Source organism: Aphis gossypii, chromosome 3, assembly GCF_020184175.1.
Source record: "Aphis gossypii isolate Hap1 chromosome 3, ASM2018417v2, whole genome shotgun sequence".
NCBI classification, from domain to species: domain Eukaryota; kingdom Metazoa; phylum Arthropoda; class Insecta; order Hemiptera; family Aphididae; genus Aphis; species Aphis gossypii.
The window spans coordinates 22865114-22889151 of NC_065532.1; the positions used below are offsets into that span (position 1 = coordinate 22865114).

At 28.3% G+C, this 24038-nt stretch overlaps 1 protein-coding gene across 9 annotated transcripts in view; it reads right to left on the reverse strand.

The window, feature by feature from the left end:
• LOC114132314 (cardioacceleratory peptide receptor) overlaps nucleotides 1–24038 on the reverse strand; it is a 202331-nt gene that overhangs the window by 18489 nt on the left and 159804 nt on the right. For all 9 annotated transcript variants that reach the window (XM_050204068.1, XM_027997733.2, XM_050204067.1 and 6 more), the window contains one exon: nucleotides 3572–3896. In XM_050204068.1, the coding sequence (XP_050060025.1) occupies nucleotides 3572–3676 (105 nt within the window). In that variant the 5' untranslated portion in view covers nucleotides 3677–3896. The remainder of the gene's footprint in view (nucleotides 1–3571; nucleotides 3897–24038) is intronic.

Here is a 24038-nt window from a genome sequence, read left to right on the forward strand (position 1 = left end):
CAAGCTATTCGATTAGATTAGTTAAGACTGGTTGCGTAAGTACGTTACGGTTACGACCGTTTGTAACAACTTGGTAAATTTTTATTATTTTTGTTCATTTATTCATGAAAACAACGATATTATTGAATAATTACTTGTTTCATGTTTGTATGCGGAGTTAAGAGAATTTTATAATTTGTAAATCATAAACTCATGGCTAAAATTAAAAGTGATTAACATTGAAATTCATTTAAATGTTGTATAACACATAATATTATAACAAAGTATAAGTAATAACAAACATATTCTATGCATAATGCATATCAATATAAATATAAAATGGCAATCTATATTATTATAATATTATTATACTGGCAATACACCTACACTTGGACTGGAAACTTATACACCAATAATATAGGTATAAATCCTTAAATAATAACCTAATCCTTTATTGTTTTATCAAAACTATAATACTTGGTAACGTCGGCAGAACAAAAAAAGGATAGTACTCAATTGTAATACTAATTATGTTGTTCTGATAAGGATCGCGTGCTCACCGTATTTTACCGAAAAATATTGACAAACATTACGCATAATATAATATGAGTATGTATTTTACAAAAGCACTGTGATAAGACGTAGGTGCTATCCAACGCAGTTATGACAATGATATAATGCGAGCATATTATATTATTGCATATCGGGTGTAAAATAATGACATATTTAGCAGCGGCGTGTTAACGATTCGATTATATTAATATACAATAGTATTCTATTACGAATGATGAAAATATCCGGTTACAAGTGGTGTGTTGGTTGTGTACGTGAATTGGTGCAGAATCAGTACGAGTGGGATGATAAATCTGGGATGCAATGCACCAGTAGACATCGCGATCTCGACCGATCTGACGGATAAATACTTAATAAATATTTTAGCGTTTTTCAAGAATCGTAACACAGAAATCATCAACCAGTAAACGCAAGTGGACTTGCAGTGAATAAAGGTAGTATGTGGTTTTTCGTAATATTAATTATTATTGCTACGCCGCTCTTTATCATTATTTAACAAAGTGTTAATTCGTATTTTAATTTTCAGGATTGTTAAGTAAATACTCAAACTTGATATTGATATTTTAAAATATTAAGATTTTTTAAAAATTATTCTCTCGAGTGTGAAACAAATTTTATTTTCTCGAAATAAGTGAATTTCTGTGTACATTGTAGAAGTATATGAAACCTCTGCAGTTACATAAGCTATCGGAGCAATCGGAGCTACGCTGTAAATTATAATAACTCATAAAAACCTTTAAGTTTATAAAAAATGTCTATTTTCGTTCAAGGGCATTGCGTATTATCATATAATATACATATGATATACGACTATATGACAATATTTTTCATAGTGACGACAGGGCTAGCAGAAAATTAACCTACGCAGGGCTTGAAATCGATGTTCTAGAAAATCAAAACAGATAACTATAGAAAGAATGACAACCGTTCTGCATGAAAAACGAAAATTATTAATCAAAACTAAAATTACAACCAGAAAAAAAAACCGAAGAACGGTAAATAGATATAAGTATACAAAATCAAAATTGAGATTCCAATCTCTCTACTGGTGTTGAAAAATTAAGATAGAAATCGAAAAATTTTAAAATCGGTAAACGAAATTGAACCTATAGAAATTTATCGGTTCCTAGTCCCTGGGGACTCGTAGTATTGCAGTACGCGCGTGTGCGTGTCTAGAAGAGTAGTAGCAGCGGTAGTTTATTATACGCATATATACACCAAACAAGGCGGTATTATACATTTATATATCTACGGATTCGGTTGTCGTCTTAGTATTTCTATTATAATAATTTATTGAATGGAGCTTTAGCGGCGTTTGGGACGTGGCCATGTGCGTAAGGTATATATTATTGAATATATATGTTCACCTGTAAAGACGCTCTGGAGAGTAGAGCTCTATATACTATTTTAATGTAAATGTCGTAGTTGCTTTTCGTTTGTTCATTAATTTTTACAATAGATAATTCGACACAAACTTTATTGTTTATTTTATATTATTAGATACCTATATGATAAAATACGTAGTATATAATATAGCGTCTCACGAGGATTACAGCGTTATAAATTGTCCAGTGTCTGTTATCGCCAGTTTCAACCAATAGTATAATATTTCCTCGTTGGGACGCCGAGGAGCGTGCCCTCTGCTCACATATACATGTATACATGGTATACATGTATAATATGATATTATTATATTTATATTGTTTTGGGTGGATGAGGAAAGTAATTTATTTATTTGCACCTAGGTCGAGTAAGGATTAAGATTTTCGAAACTTCAATATGAAATTATAAATGTATTGCTTACAATTGTATTTTTATTTTCATAAAAATTAAATATAACTCGTATTGAATAATCAATTTAAAATTTATTTCTAATTATTTATAAGGAAAATGTTTGTTTCATATCGAATATATTTCTAATCGCACTTATAATAATATTAAACCGTAACAAAGAAATTAAGAAGCATCAAGTGTTTTATTAAAAAAAAATTTTTTTTAACATATTTTTATTAAAATTAAGAATTAAAAGTATTAGGTATTTTCTATTAATATACAATAGGTTTTATTTATTTCTTATTTAATAATAAGTAAGGCTCGTATTTTAAAGCATAATAACTATAATAACTTATTTTGCTTTTATTATTAATAAGCAACAAAAAAGCATGACCAAAAATTAACACAAACTAGTTATAAAAATGAATAAAAGAATTTGAAAAATTAATTATCATGTATTTCTATAGATTTGCAGTAATGAAACTGACTCTATTGTCCGACAAAACATTTTTATATATAGAAAATGAACTCTCTAGATGTAGTGTCTACATCTACTGAAGTGATCGATGCATATTTCATACGAGCGGTTTTAACTTACAACACAAAATCTTAAATTTTGAAACGATCGAAATCGATGTTGTAAGCATACTGACCATATATAGGTACTGCAGCTGACTATAGGTGTTATGTAAATCAATAATTTACGTTTAATATATTTAATAAATAAGCCGATAACGAAAACAATAATAATACAATATCTGCATTCTGGGTTTTTATACGTTTCTCATTAATTCGATTTTTTTATTATTACCATAGTAGCATAGTAAAAATATAAAAATTCTTCAGCTGAAATACCTAAAAAAGCAATAAAACAGCAAAAAGCATTTATGTAAAAAAAGCAAAAAAAAAAAAAAAATAAATTGGTTTATTTGGAATCAAAATGACGTGAAACGAATTTATGTATAAAATTAGATTTCTATCTCATACATAAAAAAGAAGTATATGTTTTAAAATCCGAGCCCTAATAATAAGAAATAGTTATAATATTACATAATATTTATGTAATATGTGATGGGCAAATTTATCTTCTCACCTTAAATACCTATGCTCGACTTAAGTATTTATACACCATAACATATAATATTATAAGTGTATTATTTAACATAATATATTATGATATATTTGTATTTATAACAATTTGAAGTCAAGATATAAAAAAAATAGATTTTAATCGGTGCTAACTCACTTCGTAGAAGAAAAACGAGTTTATCTCTTCTTTTGTAAACTCAGGCGTCGCATTGACGTACTTCATAGTTGTCAGTTCTTCTTCGGCAACAGTGACGGTCTCCATGTTGCGTTTACTGCAGGCCTTGACTTAAGTATTAATATATATATATATATATATTTTGTTAAATATCTGATAACTATATTTTATATTTTCACTGTTGTGTCGTTACTCATCACTGTCGATTACTAAGACGATTGTCCCAGATTATCGGTTTGTCCACGGTGTGGATCGACCGACCACCACTCGTCATTTCCTGCGTTGCATTTTAGCGACTGATGCATTTCTAGAAAAGAAAAAAAGAAAAAAAATTACAAATCGTTTGGAAAATCTATTCGAAGAGTATAGACTTGTATTATAGGTATTAGATAATAAATGCGTGTATTTTTAAATACAAACAATAATAATGTTTAATATTATGTGTGGAATACGCCAATACATTATAATTTATAATAATAGGGAACTGTAATAGCTAAGTGGTACAAATTATATGTTATCTAACATGTATAATATCTATTATCATACAATCAATATTAAAATCGATTCAAAGTATAAGTGGAGTATAATATATATGTAATTATTTTCTAGCTATATAGATGACGATTTGTTAAAATTTTCAGTGCAAAATTTTTTCACTAGACTGTATACTCAATTCTGTAATCTGTGTTTCTAATTAATATATATATACAGATATAAAATTTAATATATTTATATACCTAGCAGAAAAATTACACAATTTACGTACGAGTATATGCTTTTAAAATAAATTTATTTTTGATTATAAATATGTACACTTTCAACCTTGTTCACTAAAAATTCAGGATAGAAAATTAACATTGGTAGAATATATAACAATCCCTTACAGGTTAATATGTTTAATGAGTTTCTTGAACAAGTCTACCTACAAGTAAAGGCTTAAGTGTGCTCATATAAAAATAAAATTTATATTATTATAAACTCTTTTTAAACTTATTTCTTCTGATAAATAAGTTTATATATATCAATAAAATTTTACACATGGTTGGGTTAGTTATAGTAGTGATTAATGCATTGCACTAAGTTTGGTTGTCGTTATTACCATTTATGACGTGCAGTTAACAGTAGGATACACTCTGTGTGACAGTAAACAGATTAAAATATGTAGTATTTTAACTATGTAAGTTATGTTAGGTACCGTCATGGAAGGTTAATTTTCTTTGTCAATTATTTCTGATATTCCCTGTTTATGTATTATACGTAGGTATACTTGTACTACACATGTGTTCTTAAAGTCGTATTTACACACGATACCAACCATGCTCATCTCCATTTTTTCAACTTTAATAATAAATTTATTAAAAATAGGATTTATGGAATTTTTAAGTATACTTAAAGACCATATTTTCAAATTATTGATATATTTTTGTGTTATTTAAAGTGTATTATAATGTATTAATGTGGTGGTACGAACTTCTGTTTTTCAAACGAAAACTCCTTTTTTTACTGTATTGTAAATTATTTTGTAGCTATTTTTTTTTTTTAAATTTTTGACGAATCTATTATAATAAAATATAATAACGAGTAATTTTTCAATTATTAAAATATCCACATTTTAAGAATAAATAATAATAGTTTTACAAAAATATGAAATATAAGTGATATTGGATCTAGTGTTTATAATACCAGGATCATTGTTACAAATTATAAATTTTAATAGATTTTAATTTTTAATATTAGTAATTAATATTAATTACTGAAATTTTTATGTCACCAAGGTTCTCATTTCTTCTTATTTAATTATTCTGGATCTATTTATCTTATGAGACAATGTTAAATAAATCTAAAACCATGCTTGGAAAGTAAATAGTTTCCAAAAATCCCAAAAATGGTCTTTATTAGTACCTACCTACATTTAAAAATTCTGAAAATCAGATTTTGAATAATTAAATTAACGAAGAAGAGAAAGATGAGATAGCGAGAATACTTGGCTAATCACTTTGTATATATAATATATTATAAACGGATAAGTTGAAATGTTGAATATTATGTATAGGTACATAATATATTACGTATATATTATTATAATCGTATACTCGTAACTTGTGTAGAAAACCGTTTTCCACTATCGGAACCACATATCAGTTACGATAACACTTGAGTTTCCCTCTACTACCATCGTATATTTCGTACTATATATAAATATATATTATTGTAATATATGTACACACATAATAATATATAATATTATACGCGTACGTAATAATAATAACCCTGTACATTTATATTATAGCACGAGTCGCGCCTCGTTACAGTATACTATCGGGTCGAGTCTCGTTTATACGAGTAAATAAAGTCTCCATATGTATATCGTTACGAGGAAGGCTATTATAATAACGTAATACCTATAGATTATAACACGTATAATATAATATATATATTTAGATATATGGAAAATCTACTGAGCAACAGGAAAGGGCGCGGTGGCCAAAGAGAGCTGTATTCGAGGAATATATAATATACGCGCTGTACAGTAATAGCAGCGGTGCAGTGGCGCGTGTAATAGGTACACTGTTATTATATGGTTATATGTATATGTACATATATATATAATACACTGATGTATACACACACTCGTATATATATTACTATGTACGCCACGTCGTAGGATTAGGTTAGGTCCTATTGTATTATCGGACAGTGCGATGCCAATATAATAATATACACTGGCGAAGTACGGAGGTAGCGCTTCGGCGACGCGACGGAGGCGAAAAGACATCGCGCGTATTATACGTTCTAAGGGTCGGCTGTTTTTTTTTCCGCTATAAAATATACGATGTGCATTATGTACGCACACGCACTATATTTTATCAACTAACAATATTACGGTGTATGTAGAGCGTTACGTACGCACACTTTATGTGCACAATACCCTACACAATATTGTAAGCACGTTGTGTGTACGCGGTCTGTCGCTGGTTCCGTTTTCGGTTTGGTCGCGAATCGTGTAGGTCGTATTAGGTATCACTATATTATTGTGTACACTCTACAAGTACGTTATTATACGCGCTAAACAAACACATATTATATCGATCGAGTAATATTTTATTTCGAAATGAAAACGAAACCGCGTGTTCTGTACAAGAAGCACGATTTTAAAGGCATTTTCGCGATGGTCAAAAACATCTATAACCTTATAATACAAAATTATAACTGTACTGTGTACAATGTACACGTCCTATGAGATTTAAATTAAAAATATTCGTAGTTTTTATATTTTGTTAAAAGAATGGTTACAAGTTATAAGTCTGGAAAAATTATTATACGGAGGTCGGAAATGATCCTGTTTATAGTGAGTACCTACTGCAACTTGGAGATCTGCAGTGTGGTCGAGTAAATCGATGCCACACAGTAATTGCTGATTGGTAAAACACTTGCGTATTTATGCACTGTATTTTGTTTTAATGAATGTATTGTGTAGGAAATTTAATCTACCGCCATATTATGATAGTTACTTTTGTCTTTGCTTATCCAATTTTATGTAGTGAAATATAGTGAATTATCATCAATTATATTAAATAAAAGCTGTTGTATTTAATTCAGTATGATACAAACTAAAAAGTTAAAATAAATAAATATATGTATATTGTATGCTTATATAAGCATACGGGTCCTAACCTAACCTAACTTAACCTTAAGGATAAAGTTAATATGTTATTACATTATAAAATATGGTCAATATTTTAAATACGTTTGAATTGGAAATATACTGTAGTGTGACACATTCCAAGAGGGAAAATTATACAGTTCGATATAATTTAATATAATTATTCATTTAACTACTTCTATACGCGTCATCGTCGAGCGTTGGCGTCATAGCAGGTGATCTATATGCGCGGACAACGTAAAATTAATGTCCCGTTACTGGTTTGAAAAACAAATTAGCAACAATAATAATAGTAATAGTCGGAATTGTAAATGCGTATTCTAAATTGAGTGTATATACGGAGTGATTCTTTCTTTAAATATGCTCACCCCCTTTTTCTTCTTCAATAATGCAGTTATTCAAACTCTGATTTTTGAAATTTGTAAATATACTAAAAGAGCATATTTTAAAGTTGTTGAGATTTTTTGTTCTACTTTAAGGAGTTTTCTGTGAAAATGCAATCTTCTGTTTTTCAAATAAAAACTACATTTTCTACTGTAAATAATTTGGCGGATAATTTTTTCTGAAAATTTCAACGCATCAACATTAATACTCAAATTAGTAGTTTTTGAAATGTTTAACTTTTTTTTACTAATGATAACAAATTATTTATTTATTTATTAGATTAACGACAATGAGTTTATACGATACGAGGATTATGATTATTTGAAAATGTTATCGATTAATATAAAATCTATCAATTATTGATATTAATTTGTAACTGAAAAACTATACATTCAAATTTTAGAATTAGAAAATCAATATTAAAAAAAAAAAAAAAAATAATAACCCCCTAAATAATTTACAGTAAAAACTACTAAAAAGGCAGGTCCTCGATATTTAAAAAACATACGATTTTATTGCAATTTTAGGACAATCCTTAAGTAGTTAAAAATATTTCAAGAATTTGAAAATATGGTATATTTATTTAAAAGTTACAATAATCAGATTTCGAATAAATTCATTATTAAATTAATAAACGGGGATGATAATATTTCGTGAATCACTCTGTATACAATAGTACCTACACACACACTTACATAAATATATAATACTAAAGTCTATAAGCATATATAGAATGAGTGTCTCTGCGAAATTTTGTCGGCGACTATAACCCGTTGTGGTTGTAAATATAAATCTCGACGAAAGAGGTCACGCAGTTTAATAAAAAAAAATTAAACTATTCTCCGGGTGTATTATATATATAATATAATATACGTACCCTGAAATAGTTAAGTTTTTTTTATACTTGTACACAAATATAGACTGTGCGTAATTTTCTCTCCACGTCATTCGCATAAACATCGTCGTGTATTCGTGTATATATTATTATTATATGTTCAGAACTCGGTACAGCAATTCGAATAAACGGTCACCAACCGTCTTCAGAAGGACAGAAAAAAAAAGATAATCGTGCGGAAGGATTTTTTCGTTAGCTCGTGATCGAAAGTCATCTTTGAGACTTCATTGCCTCCCGGCCGAATACCGTGGCTACCGCCGTAATCGTATTGAAGTGTCAAAATTCTATTACAAGACTCGAGAACTCGTTCTTTATGCCGTCTATAATATTATGTGTATAAATTCAATATAATGCTTCCAGTACGGTTTAGCTCCCCGAAGATTTTAATAGGTTAATGTGTTATAACAACAGATGGTAAATTTTTGTGAACGATTCGTGGGCGTAAAAAACTAAGAAATATACGTTTTCAGAATTCAGTTTGTCGATGAAAAAGCATATAGAGTTTAATAATAATATTATATACCTATTATAATATATTATTTGTCATATCGAAATAATTAAATATTTTCCCATTATAAAGCAATATATTATATTGATTGTTTCCAAATTGGCGAGTTGTCGCTATATGTTCGATGTTCAATCATATTTATTGAACAATTATTTTTCAGTTTTTTATTACCAGTGTTCTAATACTGTTATAGACATAAATAATTGAAGGCGGAGCTTAAAAATTTCTGAAGGCCCACAAATATTTCCTAATTATCCTCTAGTCAGTATAATAAATTATTTGATGTTACCTATTGAAATATTATTCACGAATTTATATGTTAGATAATTTATATTTCTAACACCTAAGATTTTTAGCAGTTATATTTACGTTTATAAATTTAGTTTTATTTTCAAAATATTTCAAAATGTCCAGAAAAATATTTTTTGGAAATTAAATCTAAAATTGCTTTAAATTCTATAACGAATGGACTCAAATATTGTTGCGTATTAACATTTACAAACATCTTACAGTTTGTTCATAGTTGATTTAAGCTAAGATATGACAGTACATAACCATAAGCGTTTTGATTGTAAGTGTATACGGCACGATTAGAATACACAATAATATTGTATAGATCGATATCTTATTATAGTTATTAAATACAAAATTGAATTAAATAAAAAAATGTGAATATGAAAAAACAAACAATGTACCCACAAAAACGATATTGGATGAATCAAAATGATTAAATAATTAATTAAAACAGTTTCGTTAACAATATAATAACAATGAATAACCATTATACACCATTTTTTGTATGTTCTCAAAATATTCATGGGTTAACGCATATTATTTTTTTTATAATTAATTGTTAGCAAATTTTCATTATTTCTAAAGAAAGGATCCATAATCATCGTTCGTGATTAAATAGTGTCAAGTTTAGTCGAGTAACTAAATATTATATTAATATTTTTCAGCTGATATTTAAAATAATAAAATTATAAATCTATTATATTGAAATAAAAACGTTTAATCATATATTATTTAGTTTATTCATTTTATTTTCAAATCCCAAATGCTTAGAATTGAACAATAAAATAAAATTTATGATTTTGCAGAAAGTGTACGGTGCATAGGTTTATTTTCTAGAAATGTAATTGAAGAGGAGCTTAACACAACGTAAGTGTTACAAATGACTAAATCTATAGTCAGGGTCGTATTACCGCTTAGGCTGTTTAGGATAAAGCCTAGGGCGGAAAATATTAAAGGGTGGCAATTTTTAACGGTCGAAACGAAATAGCAATTTTTACCTATTTAAATTAAGTGTAAAATTTATTTTGGCCTATGGGCGACGAAAACTTTAATTCGTTCATGTCTATAGTACCTAATTATAAAAAAAATATTTTATTTTTATTCCAATTTCCGAGAAGTAACAAAGTGTTGCAATAAATGTTTCGACATAACTTTTATAATACGCTTATATACTTCAAACTTCGAAATTATAATAAATTAATACAAAATGTTTTATTTTACGGCAGTAATTGTTAATCGTTTTCAAGTCGGTAACTGCTCAAATTGTATCACTGTAAAACTATAGTAGGTACACATAGGTGTGTGCCTATTGGAATAATGTTTATGGTCATACGCGAGCCATCGGCACTGTTTATTATAATCATATTCAAACGGTCACCGCGCGGGCCTCAGCGAACGTCACTATATAATAATATATTATATATTATTATACATTATACAATAAGAGAGACCCGTTCGTGTCGTCGGTAATTTCGCCATTATTATTCGCCGCCGCCTTTCCTATTATAGGAGATATATACGTGCAGAATTTTAACGAGATTTATTCATTTTTACTTTTCGTTTCGTCGTCTCCTTCTCTGTCACACCCGTCCGAGCCCGTGCGGATATAATACGCGCTTATTTTTATTTATTTAATTTTTTTCGCCGCTATTTTTTCTTTTATTCTTATATCGCGTGCGGCCTATTATTTTTCATACGTGTGCCAAAAACTAAATAAATAATTTTAAAAACCCGCTGCCTAGAATGAAAACCTAAAAAGAAATCGTCGCGTGCTGCTCATTCTCGAGTATTTGCACCGTCTCACGGTTAGGTTAGGTTAGGTCTTGCGGTTTGTCGTAGATACAAGTATTATAATAAGTGTGTACATCTATTGTGTATTTGTGTGTACACTCGTTTATGCATTAATTTTTATTACCAGGTCGTCTGCTTCTCGTCAAATGTCTAAAGACTCAAGACGACGCCGACAGCGGGAAGACGAGTTTAGTCTATACATATTATTATATTCTATCAGACGACAGTGGCGAAAAATTATTATCTTGTCAATACGCATATATACATATTATATATTATATTATACGTATATACTGTAATATAATAATATAATAAATAATTAATGAGCACGCTTTACCACGCCCCTTCCCACCGTAGTTCGTATTCAAAAAAAAGACGGGAGCAATTAATCGTATCGTTTAAACAGAATTTTTTTTTCACAAAGTATATTTTTTTCCGTCCGGGGACGGCCGAGCGTCGCGCGCCTTATATATATATTATATAGTAGATATAATACTATTTCGACTCGACGTCGTCGTTGCTTACAGTTATTATTGTATGCGTGTGCGTCTATACATTACAACGTATATGCAATATATAAATCATACCGTAAATCATTTTATGTATAATTTGGCCGCGAGAGCGATTTATTCGCGGACACGCCCGAGCCGAAAAAAAAATCACACGAACGAACCCGCAAGCCCGTTGTCAGACGAAAGCGTATTCAATGCATATTATAATATTCTTACGCGTACACGGACGAATTCGCACGCCGGCAAGTCCGTTTCGGCTAAAACTTTTGCGAGACATCAGCAACGGTGTCATCGAGGCACACGATCGGTTAGCTTTCCACTCCCACCCCCGACCCAGTGACTTCCGGTCCCTTAATCGAATTCGGAACTATTCGCAGGGAAAATAATTGGTTACGAAACGAGTCATCCGTAATGTTCGCAGCTACACGCGTATCGGATTGTTTATATTATTATTATTATGTACGCATTGTACATTATATTCACCGCACGCGCATATATGCATATTGTATAGTAATGATAATGATGATGACGATGACGATGACGATGATGATGATGATGATGATGATGATGATAATAATAATAATAATAATAATTTAACTCCTTAGCGAGAAACTTTCGTTTTAACTCGACGAAAGTAACACGCAAACTTGCCATGCACTTTAATACGTTATGCATGTGTGTGTGAGTATGCGTGGGTGGTATGTTGCATAGCTACAGTAGCTACCATATCACGTTTCCCTTCAAAAATTATAAGGACGCTAATCCGCGTCTTAACGTCAAACGCGATAATTACGCGAGTAATTTTAAGTCGTCTCCAGCGTATAAGCACTCTGATGATTTTACGAGATTTATATATTAGGTGCATTAAATACCTAGTTAGTATGCAGTAATATAATATAATAATTATATAATAATATATATATATTGTATTTACGTACCGTTTTATGTAAAATATATATTATAATATTTTACTCTTTGATATCAAAGTCAATATCTGAAATCACGTAAAATACACGTATGTATACAGAGTGATTCATCCTATATGAAAGACAATAGTCCTTAAAAATATTTTTATAAAAATATAAAATAGACGGATTAAAATTTTTAAATGTCTTTTATCCTCCCATATCTTGCAAACTCATTTTCAATGACTTATTATCCTTTTAATAACTCAAAAATGACTCAAATTTTGAATCCGATACGTCAACATTTTCATAAAACTTATCTGATAAATAATCAACAGTAAAAAAGAAGGTTGTCATTTAATAAATAAAAGTTTTACCTCTATAGAACACTCTTTGACTAGTGCAAACAAATTTCAAAATATTTAAGTATACCTATTAAAAATTTCATAAATCCGACTTCTAATAACTGCATTTTTTAAGATTTTTCGGGTTCTTATAGTTGAACGGCCCCACTCTGTTGAGAGTTTGGATTTTGGTTAATACTTAAAGTACATAATTGTTATTAAGCTATATGTGTCTAGTCTATTTTGCGGTTATAAGGTATAATTCAAGATGAAATATAATCATATTATATAGAGCTGATTCAACAAATTCATCGAAATAAATACTTATAACATGTGGTGCCATGTAAGTGGATCAATATGATTTTACAAAAATTACATCCATTAGAAATTTTCAATTTTTTTTTACTTTGATATCCCATTTCTATATGTTTCTGGGTACAACGAAAATTAGTTATAAATCACCCCATTGTTATTGAACAGAAGAATCCAAGTAATTTTAAATACATGTTTTTTATTGACAAATACGGGTTACTTTAATTACACCTATAAGTTGTAACATTACGAGTAAGATAAATTCTTGGAAAATTTAGATGATATAGTTGATAATATATTTGCTATTATTATTGTATACCTAGCTTATGCTAAAAATATGCAAGTAAATAATAAATAAAATAATAACAATAATATTTAAGTAATTAAATATATTATTTCCAATTTAATAATCGGATCAGTGATTACGAAAAAATAATTAATTAATAATAAATCTTTTTTTTTATTTATTTTTTTTAGAATAAAGGGGCTGAGCCCTTTTGTATACAAACAGACAGTATATATTTATATAAAAAGAGAGGAGAAAAAAATACATACAATTTTTAAGAGAAAGACATATCAAAAAGTAAATAGTGTTTATATTGAATAATATAATAATTTTTAAATATAATATATATATAATATATATAATATATTCTATATTCGTGAATCTGTTTAAACAACGTTAATTTTAATAACCAACTACAGGTATTCGAGTAGAATCATTTATCCCGTAGCTATAACTGGTTTATCTATAGTTATTTAATTAATATTTAATCATAATTTTTTTTTAAATTTATTTGTGTAAATTGATATGGTTTAGGAATTTAGTAAAATAATAGTGTGACGTGGATTCATATTACTGCCAAGATATTTTCTCGTGGAAAGAAAAATTAAAATTCCAGCATTCTTAAGTATCTATTACATTATATTTATATACCTATAATATTCGTAAATGTTCTTTACAAAAATAACATTTATAATGATTTTGTATATCGATTTTGAATTTATTGATTGATATAGAACTTATCACTGCTCTGTACTTATAGAATAATTAATTTTTTATTAGTATGTAAGGGTTGTTATAATACGAGGGCTATGCAAATATACTCAAACAAGCAGCGCTATTTTTACCATAGTCTATTTCTGTATTGCTTTCGATCTGCGGCTGGGTTGTGTATAAAATCCATATCTCTCAGACACTATCAATCATCTTATGAGAATCGCAACAACAGAGTGGTTTCGTATGAGAAAATCCAAAGGTATATTACTAGACGTCCTATTATGTCTTATACAGATTTTAAAATGAACGTATTATTTCTAAAAGAGAATACTCAGTTTTCATGCATGTCGAATGACGGCTACGACAATACTGATTTTACATTGAACTCGAAATCAAAGTTGAGTGACATGACGGTTCGAACTCATCTAGTAAACTTTGATTTCTTACTAAGCGAAAATTGGTCGACTAGATTTTCTTTTAGAATAGATACATATGCAATTAAAAAGTTATAAAAAAGAAAAAGCACAGCCTTTAAACGTATACACACATTTTTGTCGTATTAATATTACAATTTTTATTTTTTATATTAGAATAACTTTCGGCAGCGTTATTATTGGGAGTTGCACATTCGTTATTACCTATATTTTTATACTTTTAGTGTGCATGATACTCCTATTATCATATAGTATACACCATATTCAAAAGAAAAAATAAAGAAAACAAATTTCAATGAAACATAAAATGTGTTTAATACTTAAATGTAGACAATTAACTATTATTAAATAATACAAATTAGTTAATATATTGGAAAATAAATATCAAATTGTATGAAAATAAATTTTTTATTATTTTCGTTATGATATCAATTACATTATATAAATATTACAGTGATAGAAACTATTTAACTATTAAAAAAATAAAAATAAATGACAATATGTCATGATGGCAGTGTTATGATGATGGAGCTTTTATTATGTAGTTTTGTATTTAAGTATGTTTATCTTTATTATATAATAATATTTCAGAAATAACATTATGAATGAAAAATAAATTTATGATCAGCTTAAAATGTTCAAAAAGTAACCTCAGTAAGTCTAAACTCTAAAATCTTAATGGTAGACAGTAAAAACATTTTTTTTTTTTTTAAAGACCGTCATCTACAATAACCTGAATCTTACACTGAGTACGGAAATTACACAGGAAGTCACCCATCGGTAATATATATCTTTGTAAAATATTTTAAGAAGCATAAGCAATTAATAATCTTAAATCTCAAATTAGTATAGTTTTAATGTGGTTCATGTGGTGTAATAATAATATATTCCATTTTGACCACAGCGTGGGCGAGATGCAATATATCAAGTCAAAATTATTTATTCTTGCCTATGCCGATCTACATACATTATTTATATATTTTGAACTCGATGAGTTCTCATAAGAATCCTTTACCGTGACGTCGTTGCTAGTGAAGATCCTAAAATAGTCAAACACACCCATAGTCAAATGCATATTTCAACATGCAAGGAAGTTTCCAAGTGAGCAATTTAATAAACGACCGTACATAATGTTGTATAGTATAAATGTATAAATGCATAATAGTATATTATAATTTGATGAGCTAAGGTACTTTTATAAAATTTGAATTGTACACACGTAGTAGTTGGTACACTTGTAAAATAAATACATACTTATATATGACATACGTGCGAGTGAATATATATCTATTATATTATAATATATAGTTATTGTATATTAATTAGTGGTTTCCGGAATAATCGTCATTAAAATATATTAATCTAAAAATTATATGGGATTTTAATATTTATTATTGATACAATATAAAGGTTAAATAATACGTTTAGTTCGATAAAAAAAAATAATAATAATAACTTGACAACATCATTAATAATATTTTAAAGTTCATGCAATATGGGTTTATAATATGATTATTAAGTATTCGGCAAAGGTTTGTGTGGGATAACATCATGATAAAATGACATCGAAAAATACGCATTATTATAAAGCTTTCGAAACGTAGTTCCTAGATAAATTATTTTTGAAATTATGATGTTAAAAAATTGATGATTACACATACATAAGCGAAATAGCATTATGTTTACCCTTAAAATCGACATAGATGTAATATTTTTTGTTAATAAAAATAACATTAGAAATTAGAGCTATTATTTTATAGAAATAATATTTACAAGATAGAATTTTAAATATTAATTACGTTTACATTACATTTTTATTTATTTATTTGATGTTATTATTATTATTTTTTTTACAGATTTTAGTTATTTTATATACCTAGTTTTGTTTTTATTTGATTTTACAAATCCGGTCAAAATATAATTATTCACTTTGACGTCACCAATATCAATTAAGTCGTAAACAATTATAAATTATACCAATATTGTAGGTATATTGTTCAAGGTTAGTACAAATTCCATGCATTTAAACATAATATGATTAATCGATCGATCATATAGTATTAAATATATTAATATACTACACAGCGCTTAGTATACATTTCATGGTGTTGTCTTATACGCCAACGCAAATAACTTTCGTAATTTTAACGTTTCTAGGTGACGAGTCTTCACGTCCAACGAGTCAATTACATCACCATTAATAATAATAATATAATTATAATTTTTCTATCGACGTGTGATAATGAAATCATTAAGGCGCTGGGTGCCAATGCGATTTTGTACACAAAAATACACTCTACGGAAATAGGGATCCTGTTCTGTAGAATCAACCAAATTTGATAACTTTTTTTTTTAACCTATATAGGGTAATATTCTACAAGCCGCATCAATCTCCGTTTTTCAATATCTTAATTTTAAACTTAATAATCTGTCTTCAAAAATAATACAATTTTAAGCAATTTTGTATAAATTATATTTTACTATTATATATTTTGAATAAAATAAAAATCTGAGTTCGATGCCGCATGTAGGAAGTCTTCTTTTTTCAAATAAAAATATAATTACTAAAATTCGACAATTCTACAAGGTCTGAGAATTATTCCCGTAAAGTCATTTTTTTCGGTATAATATACCCTATCAACCCCGCTTAAATAGGTATCGGGTAGTAAATTAGTGGAAAAGTATTATCATTAGGGCGGTAACTAAAATACAAAATTTAATTTTCAAATTTTATAGAATTGCGGAAAATTTGAAATTCTGGCACCGGGCCCATTAATATAAATTATTACTAACAATAATTAAAAGGTCGGATGATATAATCGACACGCTTTCGCTGTTTACATTTTATATGATGCTATCGTAAAGTATATAATATATAATATTATAATACGTGTAGTATATACGTAATACTATTAGAATTTTGGGTTTTACAAATTAAATAACTTATTTGATTATTATCGGCTATGTATTAACTATCGACCATCACTGTTTGTGTTCATTGGTTTGTTGTTATTATTTATCCACTTTAGCTATCGAATTGGCTGAATACATATTATTATAATTATCACGTATATAAATATAATATTCGTGCATACGAGACGACTATAGGGAGAAACAGGAATAATGACGTCACACTGATGCAAGTGCAAAGTTCGTGATCAAGTTCGTAATGTGGGTTTTGTGTGGGTTTTGACCTACGTAAATAATGTAGAATATTATACATACACAAACTGCACAGCACGAACTGGAATAATAACCTAACTATAAAAATAATATACGAAAAATATTTTATAACATTCTTTTGCACAATAAAACGAGAGCGAGAAAAAGAAAAAGAAAGAGCAGTGAGATGGTGTGAGAAAGTAGTGACAACGAAGGGAAAACTATAGGCTTGTATATTATAATAATGCGTACCAACATTTTTGTAATATAATGACATTTACCGAGGAAATTTCCGAGTAAGACTCAATCTTGTGGTGGCGAGAATAAGTCGGCCTTAGGGTACTCGCGTGCATGCGTAATTTATGTGTATGCGATAGAGATTGAGCTGAGTGTTCGCTGTGACATTTCGTATGTAATATTGGTTAATCCCCTTGCTATAGCTATTACCGCGTGTGTCGGCGAATCTCCGGCCGACGGCTATACACGGCATTATGCTGATATTATACTGCATATAGTTATATCTCATTATTATTCGGTATTATTTTAATTTTAATATAAGTAGTCGGCGTAGTTGCGTTCACTATCGATTTTCGATTAAATTATTTTTTAGTTTTATATACGACCGTCGATCAACCGGATACATTATTTTCAAACTGCTTTCAACTGTGTTAGTACACTGTAGTAATGTATACAATATTATGTAGCAGTTGTATGGCTGTAGACACTCGATATAACTTAAAGTTCTCTCCCGCCCTCTTAAGTATACACTATTAAGATTTGCTTATAATATACGTATAGGTACACTAATAATTCACTATACATACTCCTAAGACCTAAACGGATTTACAGGATACGGATCACGATATTATTAATAATTGTAAAATCTAACTATGTTGTAGGTGCGCGTATCAGCTAGTGTTTATTTATTTTGTTTGATTTTAGATTTCATCAGTAACAGGCCCCCTACGGGTTATTCGTGGTCAGAATCGATTTATTAATTCAACTTCAAACCAGGTTTTGAATGTTATGCCACAGCACTATAACATTTACGTTATATTTATATTATTCGAGTAATAATGTGATAGCGTAAAATGCAATATTCAGAGTTAAGAAAAATCATTAAACAATTGATTTTGAATATGATCATAAGAGCGTATCAAGGTCTTCTAAGATCGTTGTGCTCGATTATAAAAATATTGTGAGGATTAACGACGTCACGTTTAAAACATGATAACTTTTTTAAAAATGGTGAATGCTATTTTTTTAGTTAAAAATTGATTTTACATAAAAAAAAAAATCACAATGATTTTTCAAAATTAAAATAAAATATCTCGTAAACATGATTTTTAAAATCATAATTAAATTTTTTTTTTAAATAATCAAAATTTTTTAAAATAGCTCTGAGTGCTTTGACCAGTGAATAAAATGTTATAATATAAATTAAAATGACAAATTGACTACTTAATGGAGGAAGGTAAATCTTAAGGTAAATTCTATAATATAAATTATTTTAGATTATGCGGTTTGAATGTTTTATTTTATATGAACTGAATGAGAATACGAATAGAAAAAACGATCAAAAGATAATAAAAGTTTTAAATAATGTTACTAATTACTAATTATGAATTAAAATACGTTGACTTGTTTTTAAAAGCTTGAAAGCCATGCGGTTATTGGTTATGTAGGTATTTTAATTATGCATATATAATTATTACGAGATGTGTAATTTATTGTTCTCCAAAATTAAATTCTACATGCCGTGAAAACACACACGAGTGGAGTAGACTACGATTGTCATAAACATATTATATTATTCGAATAGTATTAATGTTACCATGTGTTCTGTACACATTTAGTACAGAAGCGCAGTATTTTCAGATTATTATCGACACACGTATAGTGTTTGCAAATGTCATAAAGTATAACATTTTAAAATATTTTTATGTTTTAATAAAATTTGTTTTGATTTTTTTTTAATATGCTAAATTTTTAAGTACATTTGTAATTATAAGTGATTTACTTTTGATATTTTACAAGTATTTAAAGTATTTTATACTAAAAAAAAAACGTACAATAATGTTTAAACGATAAATTATAATATAGAAATACTACAGAGTATTTAAATTAAAATAGCATTATTTACTTAGTTAGTACTATAGTTAATATAGTAATGTATCATTATTTTTTGCATTAAAAAAAAATCAATATTACCTACATTATATTATATACCCTACGAGCTTCTTTTTTTTGTTTAACACTTGCAATGATTGTTGCACTGGAGAATATTGTATATTATGCAGGGAAACGCTTTTATGGAAGTGCTAGTATGGGGCTTATAGTGAGAGGGATAAGCGCAGAGCAACGAGATTTTGATTATATTTTTGTACCCACATGATGAGAAAAAAAAGATATTAATAACAACTGTAGGTATATTAAATTACTACACTTTGGATCAGACGCGCAACGTCATGACACACGTGAACCACACGAGCGGATTACGACTTTAAAATAATATGATATTATATGAAACATATTATTGTGTATAATATGATCTTAAATCTCTTTATTATGATCCCAACGACATCAAATTTATCACACATTTTTCAATTTTAATTTTCCGACCTGTTAAAAAAAATTCTCAAGGTGGGGTATAGACACAGTCACCGATTTAATACAGACTATAAAGTATATACCTTTACCAAATGTTTTCGTAATAAATACATTTAGGTACAAATCGATGTTTTTAAGGATATATATTCGTTTTTTGAAACTGTAAAATGTTTTTTCTTACTTAACATTAATTCGTTACTAAACGAAATTTTCGAAAAGAAATTATACGTTTACTATTTTCATTATTATCATTTACTATGTTTAATTTTATATTCCTAATCAGAATATTTTTTTGGAATTTTTAATATCTATTAATAGTATTTCAAAAGAGTATAGTTAATTATTTATAAATTATAATCGTTAGTTTACAACAATTTAACATTTTGCAAGGTGGATTACACCATTGCAGTTGTACTACTAACTTTACTCGTCAAAACTTTAAATACGCCTTTATAAATTATAACTAATTAACTACTCGCTTTAAATTCGATTATCATATAAAGAAACTCTCAGTAAAATGTTCTGGAACAAAAAATATCAACATAAAATTATACTTATAAAAACAAGTAATACTATATGTCTAATAATTAAATTAGATAATTAGAAAAGAATGTTCAAAATCGTTGATAATTTTCTCGAAAATTAGTGTTTACCTTTATAAAAATAACTTTACATATAATGTCATGGGGAACATGTGCCATCTGTGTTGGGTAAAGAATATCTGCATCACACATACGAAAAAGCCCGTCTAAATCCACCTTTACATTTTTGTACTCGCTTGCTCAGAACACATTACAATATTATATAGACCCGCCAGACGTCTTGTCAGTTGTCCGTCCATCTGATTGATATTTATACGAACACATCGTGTGCTGTTTTATTCACTTATATACACAGGCACAAACACATAGGCACGATACACGTGTGTTATGTAGGTGCAGCGTGCATTACGTATAGGTACGCTATACATACATTTTAATACGGGAACGATTTTTCTCACTTTGCCGGTAAATCGAATTCGCAACTGTATAACGATACATGCACATTAACGTACAATATAATGCGTTTTATGTGAAGATAGTCGGACCTTCTTTTGCACTGCGATTTACATAATATATACCGATCCACTGTAGTGCATAGTGACAATATACACGCGTCGTCACGTATTAGTTACGTACAGGCAACCGATCGCGATTGCAAAGTAACACTTACAATAAGGTTGGTTATATGATTAGGAGAGCTTACATATATTTATATATATATATATATATATATGAATAGACACTGAAATAATATAATACTGTAAGGAGTTTTTTAGATTCTGAGCGGAGCGATGAATGTATTGATTTAATCATGATATGTGTGTTTTTTATTATAAGAGTACACGACGAGTTGTTAATAAAATGCTCTGATTTTCAAAAATGGGGGTGTTTTTTTGAATATAAAATTGGATCTAATTTGTACACTTAAGAGCGGTGAAACTTAAAAATTCACAGTAATATTATTTTATAATTGGGAAAAAAAAATAAGTTCTCAACAATTTAATACAAAATTCTTTATAAATTGTTAATTTCTTGATTAAAAATATCAAAAATCTATCGTTACAATATTTTTTTATTAACTTATATGATATAATTTTTTATGAATAAAATTTATAAAAAAAGTGAAAATTAAGTAAATTATTTTGTAGTCAAATATCAATAATTTAATTCATACCATATTTACGATTTTCTTTTAAAAATTTTATTCTAATAGTCAGTTATTTTTTTATAAGCGTGTATTGTTTAAAAAAACGAATCCAAATAATCCAAAGTCTAAATAAAATGCTAATTAAATAATATTTAATATTATTAATTATATATAATAATAATGTAAATAAAATTTATAAAAACGTTTATTTTAAATTTTTATTTGGAGAGTTATAATATGCTATACTATCAATTTTAAATTAACAAAGGTCATGTTTTTGCTTTAGATTAGGTATATTATATTAGAGCATCATCCCGTTTCTATTGGCACACTTATTTAGGCAATTTTATTTATCAGTTTACCACTATGGAATAATTATTATGTTGTGTTCCCTTCTCTTCTCCTTTGTCATCATACTCGCAGATCACCACTCGCATGTCCGATCGAGATGGCAACAATAATAATACACATGCACTACCGATTGGAACCACTTAGTGTGTGCTGTTTGTATAGTTCATTTCATAGACGTCGACGTGATACACTGCTATACTTTGGAGGAGAGGCGTGGGATCAAATATTATACTATAATATATCAACTGAGACGTCCGAAGAAGTAAAAAGTACAAATGATTTACGTGATCTATAGGAGAAAAATATAATGGCAAACGCACATTTCACATAGAATTCAAAACTAGGAACGTGTATCGTGTACAGAATTTTCTCAACGAATGGTTCTCCTTATCACTGAAATTCTGTATAAACGCCTTTAAGGATTTTTTTTTCATATAAGGCTCGATTTCTATTTCATACCACTCGTCAAATCTTTCACAGAACAACTTATAACAGCGAATATATTATTACGTACGAAGAGATAACTATATAATGTTTATTAATGTTTATTGTATACGAATGATCAGGGGTGAACTGGTATAAATCGGGAAATCGTGAATGGATTTTTCTGATAGACCAATCTTTGCGTGGTCGACTGTTAAAATATTCTATTAAAAATAATTGTGTTTTTTAAGTTTCAATTAATTTATGACTTTGTTCTGTATTTGTTACTTTATTATTTAAGATTAAATGTGCAAAGGAATTATTGTTGGTACGAAAGTGCATTTCAAAGAACCTTCTTTTATCAGAATAAAGACTTTTGTGGGCAGCTGTGATTTATATTTCCAGGGCTAAATGATATTAGGTACTTATAATTGTCCTGTGTGTATAATATTATAATGTACTAGTATTGTTAACGCGTGCGTTATAGTTGCAAACATCATGAACCATGATTTAATTATGCAAAAGCCGCAAAGGTTTTTCGTAGAATTTATGGAGCATAATATATTAACATAATAGGTAGTCGGTGGAATATAGAAGAAAACAAAGTGTATCACACGCGCCGGTAACTCAAGTTTCAATTGTTATAATTATAATTTACTGGAAACGTTATCTAATCGTTTTCTTCAATTCAATTCGAATATATTTTTTGTTGTTGTTATATAACTGACAGTAGGTAGTTAAAAGCGGAAAAATAAAATCGTACTATGAATAATGCAAATAATTGTTAACGACAGATATAATAAATGATTACAAAAGAACCTTTGTTTCTGCGATGTTATAGAATATAGCTAATTATGTATGGATTTTAAAATTCGCATTTATTCAGAAATATAGGATTGCGTTGCAGTAATAAATACTTATATTCATATACCTACGTATTATATCATTATATCGTGTTAATTTGAATTTTTTTTTTTTATTTCAAGAGCTGTTCATACCTTTTGGCATTACAGCTCAACAGTCAACGATCGCAACAATAAATTATCAACATTAATTTAATACGTGCAATGAAAATAATTGTTTTGTGTAATATATTATTGCCGTGCGATATTTTTTGTGCGTTTTCACATCGACGATACTTCGTAAAGGACTGCGGTACTGCTGCGACCGC